At 38.4% G+C, this 13,787-nt stretch overlaps 2 protein-coding genes across 32 annotated transcripts; one reads left to right on the top strand and one right to left on the bottom strand.

Annotated features, from left to right (window-relative positions):
• Nucleotides 1–25: 25 nt before the first annotated feature.
• Nucleotides 26–8,098, bottom strand: LOC106377603 (organic cation/carnitine transporter 4-like). The gene is made up of 2 exons (XM_013817874.3): nucleotides 7,549–8,098; nucleotides 26–1,372 (listed from the first exon to the last, which is right to left on the bottom strand). Exons 1-2 carry the CDS (start codon nucleotides 7,952–7,954, stop codon nucleotides 216–218), a joined length of 1,563 nt encoding a protein of 520 aa, XP_013673328.2. The 5' UTR covers nucleotides 7,955–8,098; the 3' UTR covers nucleotides 26–215.
• An 857-nt stretch (nucleotides 8,099–8,955) lies between these two features.
• Nucleotides 8,956–12,615, top strand: LOC111213050 (probable histone H2A.2). Of its 31 annotated transcripts, none has more exons than XM_048758872.1 (5): nucleotides 8,956–9,205; nucleotides 9,288–11,061; nucleotides 11,206–11,244; nucleotides 12,006–12,099; nucleotides 12,358–12,615. In XM_048758872.1, the coding sequence occupies exons 1-2, from the start codon at nucleotides 9,017–9,019 to the stop codon at nucleotides 9,498–9,500; spliced, it is 402 nt and encodes a 133-aa protein (XP_048614829.1). In that variant the 5' UTR covers nucleotides 8,956–9,016; the 3' UTR covers nucleotides 9,501–11,061; nucleotides 11,206–11,244; nucleotides 12,006–12,099; nucleotides 12,358–12,615. The 31 variants fall into 31 exon arrangements, with proteins under 31 accessions (XP_048614829.1, XP_048614832.1, XP_048614825.1 ...); XM_048758875.1 differs by having other exon boundaries at nucleotides 12,006–12,118; XM_048758868.1 differs by having other exon boundaries at nucleotides 12,003–12,099.
• Nucleotides 12,616–13,787: the final 1,172 nt, after the last annotated feature.

Genomic DNA, 13,787 nt, shown 5'->3' with positions numbered 1-13,787 from the left:
TACTAAAATATCAACTCCTAACGCATTAACCGGGTAACAAAATCATCATTAATTTTGTAAAAGCGTTCCACCATTCAAAACCAAAGACTTGCAAGCAAAATCACAACACTTGAAACATGAAGAGAGCAAAACAAGTTAGACTACAAACAAGACAACCCGTTACTTTTTTGCCCCTAAGATCTCCATGTCTCCCATATCTAAATCTTTTTCTTCTTTTAACACACTTGATCTCTTCCTCTATTACTCTCAGCTTCATGCATCCCAAACATTGTATCATACATGGGCTTGTTCAACGTCTCCGGCAAGTAAAACGCAAGCCCACCTCCCACTAACCCACAAACCGCAAACACACCAAACGGTAAACCCTCTCCTAAAACCACCACAAACGGCGCAAGAATCGCTCCCATCTGAGCCGCTTGAGTCGCGCAACCCAACGCGGCGTTCCTCACCACCGTAGGAAACAGCTCCGCTATATATATAAACAAAAGATTGTACGTTCCAGCCATTCCAAAAATCCCCAAAACACCTGAAACCATCCTAACCGTTTTCCACGGACCGACGCCTCCTACAACGAAACCGGTTATACAGAACACGCAGCTGAACCACTGAGTCCCTATGGTTAACGGTTTCCTCCCGTACCGGTCTAACAAAACCGCCGTGATGGCGAAAGCTGGCATCTCGGTGACGGCGTTGAGGAAGACGTTGAGGTAGAGATTGGTCTTGAGGTTGCCTACGTTGAGGCTTAGTCCGTAGTATACTATCGAGACAGTGAAACTTATTGCAATGGCTAAGATAAGTCGTATCCGCGCTAGAGGCGAGTTTAAAACGTCATGAAGCGATCCTTCGACAACATTATTCCTCTCGCCCTCCTTATCTTCCTCGTCATCTAGAGAAAGTGTGACACCAGCTGGAATGTTACGCCCGTTCGTTTTAGCTATCGTATGCATCAGCTCCATAGCCTCGTCTACTTTGCCTCTAACGAGATACCACCTCGGGGACTCGGAGATAAACGGGATGACGATGAGGAGGAAAAAGAGAGACGGTAACGATGATACTATAAAAAGCTCTCTCCACGACCTGAAGACGTAAGCTATCCCGGAGAGGAGCGCAATGCCGGTGGAGAAGAAGTAGAACGTCGACATTCCGGCTACACCGCGTTTGCTTGGTCCAACCGGTTCTGTGGCTAGGACGAAAGCGGTTAGGCCGACACCACCGGTGCTGAAACCGGTTAAGAATCTGAGAGCCACGTAGACCCAGTAGTTTGGGGAGAAAGCTGTCGCGATACCAAATATTGCATTGATGATGCAGACAACTGTTAGTGAGCCTTTTCTTCCTAGCTTCGAGTCCGACAGGTGTCCGAATACTCCCGCACCTGCACAATAGCCAAGTCGGTATAAATTTTCTTTATGACTTGTTTGTAACTAACCAGAGAACGTGATCATAATAAAAGTAAACAATATTAAAAAGGGTTAAAGACTTGTTAAAAAAATTCGAATAGTTCATGTATAGGGACCATAACATAGTCAAGTCGGTATAAATTTCATGATGACATGTTTCTAAGTTGTAACTAACCAGAAAACGTGATCATAAAAGTATACAATATTAAAAAGGCTTAAAGACTTATTCGATAGTTCATGCATAGGGACCATAAAGTGCTTTATGTTGGACTAGTGGCTCACAATCTTTTTATTGATATGATAACGATATCTTTAGCGTCATCGAAGTTTGACAAGTATGCAAGTGCAACTGGATATTCCTTCGGGGTTCGGATATCCTGTTCATTTATATAATATGTAGCAAATTTAGAGATTGGATATGACAAAACCAAACTGGCTCTTTTTAAGAACTAGTCTAAACATAACCCACAAAAGACAACTACTTTTGATTTTTCTATCATAAAGCCTACATATAAGTCATTACTATAATGCTACTTTTACGTTGTCTAGTAGATAAGTGTGTGGTCACGTTTATTTCAAACGCGAATGTGATTGTGATAATCATCATTATGTACATGTTTGCAGACTAATTTATATTAAACACATTTTGATAGACATTTTTGAACAAACACATGTAGAAAGATGGATGAAATGATGAGTGATGGGCATAAAACAACCCAATGAATATATTCCAGGCAGGCGCACGACAAGCCACGAACAATATATGTGCTCGCTCTAACTTTTCATTTTTAAGTGAATTAAAGAAAAGAACAATATTATGACTTCTATACCAAAAAGCCAATAAGATAAAATGTAATGTGACTCATTTGTCAGTCACACGTATATCATATATACTACAAGTAGCATTCGAGTCTACGTGACTACAACTCACTTTGTTGTCGTTATATAGTTTCCTTTATTCTGCCGCAATACAGCTATCATGTAATTCAAATCCTTTCTGTTCTTTTGCGGTAATCAAATTCAGTTTTTTTTTGGTGAGTAGGTCAATTTCGACCGCATAATAAAATATGAGTGAATGCATTACCATTCATTTTTATAAAAATATATGAGATATATCTTTTACGCTGCTGAATAATATTGTTTTCCAATTTTTTTGACAAATCATTAAAAGAGTCATGTGAACGGGGCACGTGGTACGATCCTGAAGGACTCAGATTCAAGCCTAACGTGGTCATCGAAATGCTTTAAATCTTGTTGGTCGACCGATATATTTTAAGCACAACTAAGACCATCTTTAACGCTTCATATTTGTGGTCCTTAACAAGATCCTTAAGCATTAATGTTGATTTAATTAAATGGAAAACAAATAAATGCTAGATAATCGATCCTTAGTGGGTTGATTTGGTGACCGAAAATATCAAGGGTTTTTAAAACACGTGTCAGCTGCTCATTTATTTGTATTTTTTTTCTTTTTCTTTTATTTCTTTCTTTCTTGTTTTCGTTCTTGTTTTGTTCTTGTTTTCTCCGCGAGAAGAGACTGATCGAAACCGACGATGGAAACGACGATTCTGTCGGTCCACTCGACGGCTCCTCCGTCTTTGCCGTGATTAGAAGGATCGAAACCCACCACGGACGACGACTCTCTCGGTCCTCAGCGCGGCTCCTCCGTCTTGTCTTGTTTTCTCCGTCGGAAGAAGGGTCTAAAATCCATCACAATCGACGCCTCTCTCGTTCCTCACCGCGACTCCTCCGTCTTGTCTCCTCACCGCGACTCCTTTGACTCCTCCGTCTTGTCTCCTCACGAAGACTCCTCACCGTGACTCCTCTGACTCCTCCGTCTTGTCTCCTCACCGCGACTCCTCTTACTCCTCCGTCTTGTCTCCTAACCGCGACTCCTCTGACTTGTCTCCGTTAGAAGATGGATCGAAACCCACCACAATCGACTACTCTCTCGGAGCCCACCGCATCTGCTCTGTCGGTTCTCGTCTTCTCCGAGTGAAGAATGGTTCAAACCCATGACTTCCCGTGTATGTACTAACTTTCTCACTTCATTCTTGTGTTTTCAATTTAATTGTTAGCTAGCAAACTGGTTTAGACTATCATATTGTTTGATCTTAAGTTGATTGTCTTGTTAATTATGACAGGGAGTTTGAGCTCTGGACATGAGGTCCTCCGACTGAAGTCACAACCGGAAGGAGGTTCAGTGCAAACTGTGGGTGAGGTATGTGTGCAAAAATCGACTTTAATTTCTTGCTTGCGACTGATGAATGCTTGTTAGAGTTAGGATGAATGCTTGGGTTAGTGGTTAGTAGGTAGAGTGATGAATGCTTGCCACAAGTGGTTAGTTTAATGAATGCTTTGTGATGAATGCTTGTTTTAGTGTTGTAATAGGATGTGGTTAGGTAATAAATATGGTAGTTACATGTCTTCTCAGCTCAAATCTTCTCTTGAGAAAGAGTAAAGACAATTACTCTCCCGTATCTAACCGCATCTTCTCTTTTCATCTATAAATCTTTTGTTCTATCTTTTCATATTCCAACAAAAGCTTCTGCTCTTTCTTTTCATATTCCAACAAAAGCTTCTGCTCTTTCTTTTCATATTCTTTTTTCTTCCTTCTCTCTGCTCTTCCGTATTACAATATGGATCACACGAATTTTGTTGACCTTCTGACCAGTCAACAAGATAGTGTCATTCCTCAATCGTTTCCTTGGGAGAGCTCATCACAAGTCCCTGTCTTCAGCACTCAATGTACAGAAACTTCAAGTTTCTGTGAAGAGTCATCTACACAGCGCAAAGAAAGAAAGAAATGGACTCCTTCTGATGATCTTGTGCTCATAAGCGCCTGGTTAAACACCAGTAAGGATCCTGTCGTGAGCAATGAGCAGAAAGCAGGCACATTCTGGAACCGCATTGCAGCCTACTATGCAGCTAGTCCGAAGGTGGAAAGTGGAGATAAGCGAGGAGCTCTTCAATGCAAGCAAAGGTGGCAGAAGATCAACGATCTTGTCTGCAAGTTCTGTGGTTCCTATGCGGCTGCGACAAGACAGAAAACAAGTGGTCAGAGTGAGAGTGATGTTGTGAAACTCGCACATGAAATTTTCTTCAATGATCAGAAGATTAAATTCAACCTTCACCATGCTTGGGAGGAGCTCCGCTATGACCAGAAATGGTGTGAGCATGCTAGTAGTAAGCTTGGTGGAAGCGCTAAGAAGAGAAAATGCGAGGATGGAGCAGAAACAGAAAGCTCTCAAGCTACTATCAATGTCGATGATCTACCTACCAAACGGCCTGCTGGTGTTAAGGCTGCGAAAGCAGCTTCTGCAAAGAAACCAATAGTAGATAAGGAGGCTGATGAGAAGTTTGGCAAGTTGTGCTCAATTAAAGAGAAAGACCTTGTCTTGACAGAGAGAGTTTCCAAAATGAGACTGCTTGACAGTCTCATTACAAAAAAAGAACCACTTTCTGAAAAAGAAGAAGCACTGAAGAGTAAGCTTCTTACAGAGATGCTGGATGCTCCATAATATGATGGTTCTGTCGCATGTTTAAATGTTTCTTAATGGGATGTTTCGGTTTGATGCTTTTGTTTCATGTTTCATATTTCTTGTTTCTGTTTCATGTATCGGTTTGATGTTCTGTTGTATGTGCTTCATGTATCAGTTTCTGTTTGATGTTTATGTATCTGTCTGTTTGCGATTTCATGTATCAGTTTCATGTATCAGTTCTCTTGACCACTTCTTGTTTCCATTTACGATTGCATCTCTTTCTGTATGTTTTTGTTTGATGCTTCTGTCTGATTGTATACAGAGAGTCAAGAGAAGTCACAAGATTGCAGAGAGAAGTCACAAGATTGCAGAGAGAAGTCCCGAGATGTTTGGTTAAACATGTCACGGGAAGACACAATGCCACTAGAGAAGTCACGAGATTACAGTTGTGATATGTCTGTTTGTGGACTTTATGTTTGTCTGTATGTAACTTTAAGTCACGAGATTTTTATGTTGCTTATGCAGATTTATATATATAATTTATATGTCACGAAACTTTATGCTTCTCTCCTTCTCTATATAAAGTATTGAGACATGAAGTATTTTTTTCACCAACAAGTTTCATCTGATCACCGACTCTTTTTCTCGCACCAAAACACTCTCTTTCTCTTCACCATCACACTCTCCTCACCAAAACTATTCACATGGCATCTTCATCCCATAATACGTTTGATGTAGAAGATGGTGAAAGTTTTGATCAATATTTTGATCGGTATGTTGATCAATATTTTGATCAAACTTTCGATAGTTTAGCCATTAATCATGGTGATCAAGAAGTCCAAAAAAAAAAGAGAAAAAAACGAGTTCACATCGAAAGGAACCGTGAAGAAGGCAATGTACGTTTATGGGAAGATTATTTCAGTGAAACCCCAACATATCCTTCTAATCTATTCCGACGGCGATTCAGAATGAACAAACCATTGTTCATGCGTATTGTTGATCGACTCTCCAATGAAGTTGAATTCTTTCGACAAAAGGAAGATGCTCTCGGCCGGCTTAGTCTCTCTCCACTTCAAAAGTGTACAGCAGCCATTCGTGTCTTGGCATACGGTAACGCCGCTGATGCTGTTGACGAATACCTCCGACTCGGTGAAACAACTACTCGTTCATGTGTGGAACATTTTGTCGAAGAAATAATAAATTTATTCGGTGAAGAGTACCTAAGAAGACCAACACCGGCTGATCTTCAACGTCTACTTGAAGTTGGTGAGTTCCGTGGATTTCCCGGTATGATAGGAAGTATCGATTGTATGCATTGGGAGTGGAAGAATTGTCCCACCGCTTGGAAAGGGCAATATTCACGTGGTTCCGGAAAACCCACAATTGTTTTAGAAGCGGTTGCTTCTTTTGATCTCTGGATATGGCATGCGTTTTTTGGACCGCCAGGTACTTTAAATGATATCAATGTTCTTGACCGCTCACCTGTTTTTGATGATATAATACAAGGTCACGCTCCGGCAGTCACTTACTATGTCAATGGAAGGGAGTATCATTTGGCTTACTATCTCACCGACGGTATTTATCCGAAATGGGCTACTTTTATCCAATCAATTCGGGAGCCACAAGGGCCGAAAGCGGTTTTATTTGCTAAACACCAAGAAGCTATCCGAAAAGATGTCGAGCGTGCTTTTGGAGTCTTGCAAGCTCGCTTTGCAATTGTTAAAAACCCGGCACTTTTTTGGGACAAAGGCAAAATTGGGAATATTATGAGAGCATGTATCATACTCCATAATATGATAGTGGAAGATGAACGAGATGGATATACTCTGTCTAATCTTTCGGAGTTCCAACACGGAGACGACCCCGGAAGTTCACATGTCGATCTCGATTTTCAAACGGATATCCCTTCAAATATCGCCAATATGATGGGTGCTCGAAGTAGAATTCGTGATCAACATAAGCATCAACAACTGAAAGCGGATTTGGTTGAACATATATGGCATAAATTTGGACATAATGAAGACATCAACTGAGTTCGGAAGTTTGTTTTTGAATTATTCTCGATTATTGTACTAATCTATATTTTCATGTTTTTTTTAAATCTATGTTTTAAATGTTATCTTTTAATATATTTTATTTAATAAATAAATTTTATTAAAAAAAATTATTAATTTTTTTAAGAACCTCGAATTAAGAAACCTCCATTGGACCGCTAAAAATGGAAGTTTCTTAACAGAGATCCTTAACCCCACTTAAGATTTAATTTATTATTAAAATTTTCTTAAGGATCTCAAAAAGGGTTTTAGGGTTAAAGATGGCCTAAGTACAACTAATTATGTCAATCTATTCATTAGTTAACAGATAACCTCAAAAGAGCTAAATCCGCGTCAATAAAGAGAGAGATCAGATTAATATGCCCTTTATACACCTCTCGTATATAGTAAAAATATTTTAATTATTTATTTGGTTGAATATGTGTGTTCCAAAATCTTGGATTCCTTGAAACATTAACACATTCTCAAAGTTGGATTTTGTTTTTATTTTGCTAAACCTTAGTTTTAACAGGGAAAAATTGACGTGTAATTCATTTTCGACAGCTGTTACTTTCTGTTTTTTCCAATTTTCAGAGTTCAGCGAAAAAAACATTGTTGGTGAGAAAACGAACTTACCGATCATGCAACCAGCGAAGAAGAGGGCTTGAACGAGACCGATCTTATACTTCTCGCCGCACACCAATCCCCACTCCGACACCGTGGAGCTTCCTTTGCCTTCTGTCCATTCCCAAGAACCCGGATCCATGTCGCAATACGAAGATCCGACCGGACAATCCGACCCGACGCACCTCCAGTTCGGTTCTTGATCGGCGAATATCATCACCATGGTGTGAAACGCCTCTAGTGCCCAAGCAAGACACGTCAGCACGAAGTGCTTCATCTGCCACTGACCAAACTCGCCGCAGTATCTCTGTAACATATCGTCTATGGATAATCTCTCCACTTCGTCGGCTGCTTTCTTCGCCGGAGTATCCAGCAGCGGTTGCCGGACGTTGTTATTGTTATCCTCCGGAGATTCCATAATTATTCTCGAGTTTTTAGAGTATATTATTTTGGAGGCGTTGATTTGTTTGACGCAAAGGAGAAGGATTCTTTGTCGTATTTATATTAGAGAGCCAGAGAGGTGTATGGAGAATGAGTCTCTTTTCGCTGGTTGTTATCTGAAAACGGAAAAGCGAATAAATATTTGTTTTATCACATTATGAGTTGTCCTTTAGTTAAATATTTCACATTCTATATTAATTCAATTTCTAATATAGAAGTAAGCCAGGGTCGATACAGAATTCAATCTATATTTGGTTCGTTTATATAAAGCGTAAGAGTGGAGTGTATTTATATATAAGTGCGTGTTATTTCATGCTAAATTTGTTCCAGCCATATAACCAATATATCTTTCTTTTTTTTCCTCTAAAAATGTTAATATCATTAACGATCCTAAGAGAATGCTTCTGAGGCAAAAAGAAATAAAAACAAGGAAGCACTAAAACAACTACATCTTAACAATGTTTGCTATACATCTTAACATGATACCATTCTCTTAATCAAATAATTAACCATGCAATAAATACATCTTATGTTTTTTTGGCTAGATTAAAACTTCCACTAATCAACAATTATCAAAAGTTACACACTGTTAAAAAAACAGAGCAATCACAGTAAAAACTCCACTGGGACTGTGAAGAGAGCATTATTTCCGCTAATTTCTCTGCACAATGATGACTAAATATTACAGCAAATGTTGTCAAGTTCATTTATTAAACGTTGCTAAAACCTTTCACATTAAATTCATTGACTAGTTAACGCACGACGTCACCAGTCACCGCTAGTAATTGACTAGCTAACTGAAGGGTACTTGGGTCAATCTCACGCAAAAGTGTGCATCTTCAAAGTCTTGATTAGTAACCGTTGATTCTAATCCCAATCCAACGGCAGGCAATACAATCCGCGCGATTGCTTTCTATTGGCTTACCATCATTCACACGTCTCTACGCGCTAGTATATATAAATCCCCAAGAGCGTTGTTTCCACTGTATAATTTTTCGTACGCTTCCCTCTACTTCTTTCAAAACTTTCATAAAACAAAATGGCGGGTCGTGGAAAAACTCTCGGATCTGGGGTTGCTAAGAAGGCGACGTCTCGGAGCAGCAAGGCGGGTCTCCAGTTCCCCGTCGGCCGTATCGCCCGGTTCTTGAAAAACGGCAAGTACGCCGAACGTGTCGGCGCCGGAGCTCCGGTCTACTTGGCCGCCGTACTCGAATACCTTGCCGCAGAGGTAATTAATTTACTCAGTTCTGTCGATTTTGTTAGATTAATTTAGTTAACCGGTTTGGTATTGTGAAATTGGTTTTTTGTAGGTTTTGGAATTGGCTGGGAACGCGGCGAGGGACAACAAGAAGACAAGAATCGTGCCGCGTCACATTCAACTGGCGGTGAGGAACGACGAGGAGCTGAGCAAGTTGCTTGGAGACGTGACGATTGCTAATGGCGGTGTGATGCCGAACATTCACAATCTTCTTCTTCCCAAGAAGGCTGGTGGTGCTTACAAACCTTCCGGTGACGACGAATAGATCTCAGTTCAGTTCTGTAATGAAGTGTAGATTTAGATTAGTCCTGTTTTAAATCGATCTTGTCTGTAAACGTTTGCAGTGTGTTACCCTTAGATTAAATATGTCTGGTCTTAAAAGATTTGATCTTGAACATCGTGAACTTGACCAATGTTTCTCTGTTTCCATCCCCATAAAAGAGATATAATTTGCCAATGTGCAACGGTTAAATCTGAATCCTGCTCTACCTCTAGATCAAAATCAGTAGATAATGAAATTAAATAGCGCGATAGTGTCTAGTTGACACAAGTATACAATGTCGTCTTTCAAGTTTGTATATTTATCATATGGTCTCAAGGTAAGGCCAAGTTCTTGGATTTGTAATTAGGTTGAAGGAGTTATGTTTCTTGATAAAGAATATTAAAAATATTAAGGAAAGTGAAAACTGAACACACTACATCTAAATCTTTGAAAGTCTGTTAATTGGGTTTTGAAGAGAGTAGAAGTAGAGGACGAAAAAAAGAAGCAAGAGGATGATAAAGTCATTCAGAAACATATAATGAAGATGTCAAACCAATTGAGTTTCAAGAGAATATTAGAAGCAGCAGCCATGATCATTAAGGATAGGAGAGAGATGAGTTAACTTAGACTTGCACAGAGCTTGGAACATAACAGCCCACAAGATTGTAAAGGTTCGAGTATTGAGAAACTATTCTCTCCACTTGTCTGATATCACCACTCTCACCATCAATGATATATCGACTTTTTGTGTAACATCCGCCGTAAATATAAAAAACCACCACGGTCTTCTTCTCCTTGTCAATCAAGAAACTCCCAAACATACAACCATGACAGAGTAATTGCAACGTTTCAACTTTGAACAACTTGCTCCACGACACAGCGCCGGGCTCGATCTTATCCGTAACCAAAACATCAACCTTAGTACCACACTGGTGTTTAAACAACAATGCAAGTTTCTCTCCTTTAACCGAAGACAGAGACGCAAAAGAAAAAAACTCACATGATATAGGCAGACGCGGTCCAAGACCCTCTCTCGTAAAATCAAAACACTGTAAGAAATTCTTTCCTGATTGCTTATCTTTATCACTGGTGCTTAGCCTAACGATTTTATGGCTAGCACATGATTTGTCGTATCCAAAAGCAAACATCTCATACGAACGTTGTCTTGGGCATTCGATCCATCTTGTTTTACCCCAATACGGGTTATAAACCAAAAGCCTACGTTTGTTGCGTCTCCATCTATATATAATAGCAAACTGAATTTTAGAATTCAATGACGTCAATTTTTTTTATAGGAAAAAAAATTGAAGATCTAATGGTTCATATTAATTAGATATTTAATCCAAGGGTTCTATTTTTTCTAGATGATGTCATCTCTTTTAAAAACGGAATTTAATCTAATGGTTGATATTAGCACATCTGTTAATCCAAAGGTTGATATTATCACACCTTTTAATCCAAGGGTTAAGATTAGATTTACTTGACGAAGACGACGGACGCTACCGAAGCTTTGTGTCGGTACTTGGTGAAGCATCTGCGTCCGTTAATGGAGTCGTGACCCCTGGTTTGCATCTCTTCCTTTGTTTATATTTGATAACCAGTTTGCCCTTGCTCTTGTTTTCAATATTTTTCCCGGACTCCTGATTCAATTTTTTGATTATACACCAAATTTTATCTCCCGATCATCAACCGTTCATGATAATTGCAGTTGCCAACATCCTCGATCATTGAATCTTTGTTTGTAAAGGTAAATCTTCTGAAACTTTCGATCTATTTTTTTTGTGTTTAAAGTTAATCGATGAATTTTTGTGTTATTGTGGACCATTATTGTGTTTGATTAATTGAGAATACTGTATTAGATGAACTGAGAACGATATATGTCTCTTTTCCGGATTGAATTTGATTTCGCTGTTTTTTGTTTGTCTCTATTGTTTATCTGTCTCTGTTTCTCAATTTTCTTGGTTTGGAATTTCGGTATATCTCTGCCTTTTTCTCTGTCTTTTCTCTTCTTCTTGTCTGGCTTAATTGAACAATTCGATTCGAACATATGAGGTGAAGTTGTACCTTTAAACAAATTACCCACGCGATACGGGATTCTCTTTGGAAAAGGTCAAAGAACAAACCCAAAAAACCTTAACTTTTTCTGAAGTCTTCATAAATCTCCAAATGTGGAAAATGTTCACGTTGTAGCCTTTTCTGCTGACTCCAAAATCTCTATTTGCCTAGATCGTTGTATTCAATTGATCTCATTTCGGGTAGTTTTTTGTTTGTTTGTTAAGTATGTGAATTTTCATTAAATCAATAATGATGCAGAGAGATACATTCAGCTTGATGAATCAAAACCTACTGTATCTAAGTTGCTACTCAAAGCAAAGTGTGTCTTAGGGAGCCACAAAAAAGCTAAAAAGAACTCACTAAGACAAACAAAATTTCAATCCCAGCCATATGGATGTGATTAAAGCTTGACTAACATTATGGTTCAATTGACAACCTTTAAGTTAACAGCAGACCACAGCGAATAGATTGATGTCGGGACCTGCATCAAAACCGCACGAGGCCAAAGAGGACACAGCCGGAGAACAGTGAGGGACCGCAATGTTAGGTACAGCAGACTCACTTCGGTTAGTTGCTTATCGATCCCTTTGGTTAGGGTTTAACTGTGTTTTGGTATACATTTGTACCAACGTAATTAGATTCCGACCACTGAGCAGAATGCAACCGTTCTGGAACATAGCTTCTCCTATACTCCTTTTCATTGTGATTCTGAACATTTTAGTTTTGCTGAGCCATGTTAGTTTGGTGTTGCAGATCTTTTTGTATGGTTGATGGTTCTTCCATTGTTTTTTCTTCATTTTTTCAGCAAAGTTGATTCAGATTGTTGACAAGTTCAAAATGAGGGGTCTTTAAGAGGGCAAAAGACTTGCTAAAATTTAGTTGGGAACACACCTATCGTGCATGCGTTTAAGTGTGGAAGATTGTACTCGAAGAAGTAGAGCAACGGGAACGGCAATATGCGTTAAAAATTTGATAGTTATAATGTTCAAATCATTGAAATACAATAAAAACATAATCTCTTTGTAATAACGTACCATGTATCAATGTATATTTTTTATTTTTAGTTTTGAATGGTTAAAGATTTTTTTTTTTTTTTGAGCAACAGAATGGTTAAAGATTCATTTTAATTATCTTGCTCTTTGTTCCTCAACAAGATATACAACCCCAAAAAAAAAAACAAATGAAGAAAGAAACCAACAATGAATTTATCAATATGTTTGCGATGTTATTTATTAGATGTAACGATTCTTGTGACCTGTCATGAAAAGCTAACTTAACGGAGTAGGCGGATAATGGCAGGACGACTTAACATCCTGGCCAAGAGGAAGGATTAGGGTTCCCTCTATTGGTACACCACTATGTCTGCTATCGGTCTTGCAGTTAATATCCTGGATTCCCGGTGAAAATTAGCAAATTATTACACTTATTGTATATATTCATTGTTTTTGGTTGCAATGGAGAAACAAAGTAGCCAAATATGGGGAAAGGTGGAAGATTATGTCAAGAAAGATACATAGCATCTAATAACTACTAACGATCTCGCGATCGGTTTATAGTAGGGATAGCCATTCTATTTTTGTGACCTCTGGCCGGTGTCAGGCTTCGTTTGTGTCTGTCTCTTTTGTTTCTTTTTAGCTTTGTTTTTTGTTATCTACTTCTGTGTTTGTCTCTTTAATTTGTTCATATCATGATGCCATCAACAAATTCCTCCAAATCTCATTATAGATGTCTAACACACTAACTCTTGAAAGATGGTAAGTGTTCATTAAGAGTTTGGATCAAAAAACAAATTAATTGCATTATTTAAACAATTAAAGTAAACCATTGTAATTTTCTAGATGCACATTTGTAGTATTGTATAAATGTATCAATGCAATAGTTTAATTCTTTTATTGCAGTTAGATGATTAACCGTTGCAATATATGGTGATCAACCATTGCAATAAACCACTGCAAAACGAATAGCCATTGCATATTTTAAAACTTTTTACCATTGTTCATTTTAGTTTTTATATAAAGATTTGTGAACATTGGTAAAATCCAACATAAAAGGTGAAAAAGGAGATTCATTTTCAAAGGATTATAAAATATATTTGGAAAACACACATAAAACTGAAAATTTTATTTTTTATATCTTTTGTATATCAACCTTATTTTTAATAATAGAATACTTTAGGTGTTTTACTCTTCTAAAAGATTTTGTGTAACCCAAAACTTGACAAATGTTGAAATAATC

This window comes from Brassica napus, chromosome C5 (assembly GCF_020379485.1).
Source record: "Brassica napus cultivar Da-Ae chromosome C5, Da-Ae, whole genome shotgun sequence".
NCBI lineage: Eukaryota > Viridiplantae > Streptophyta > Magnoliopsida > Brassicales > Brassicaceae > Brassica > Brassica napus.
This window is presented reverse-complemented; position numbering and strand designations above follow the sequence as displayed.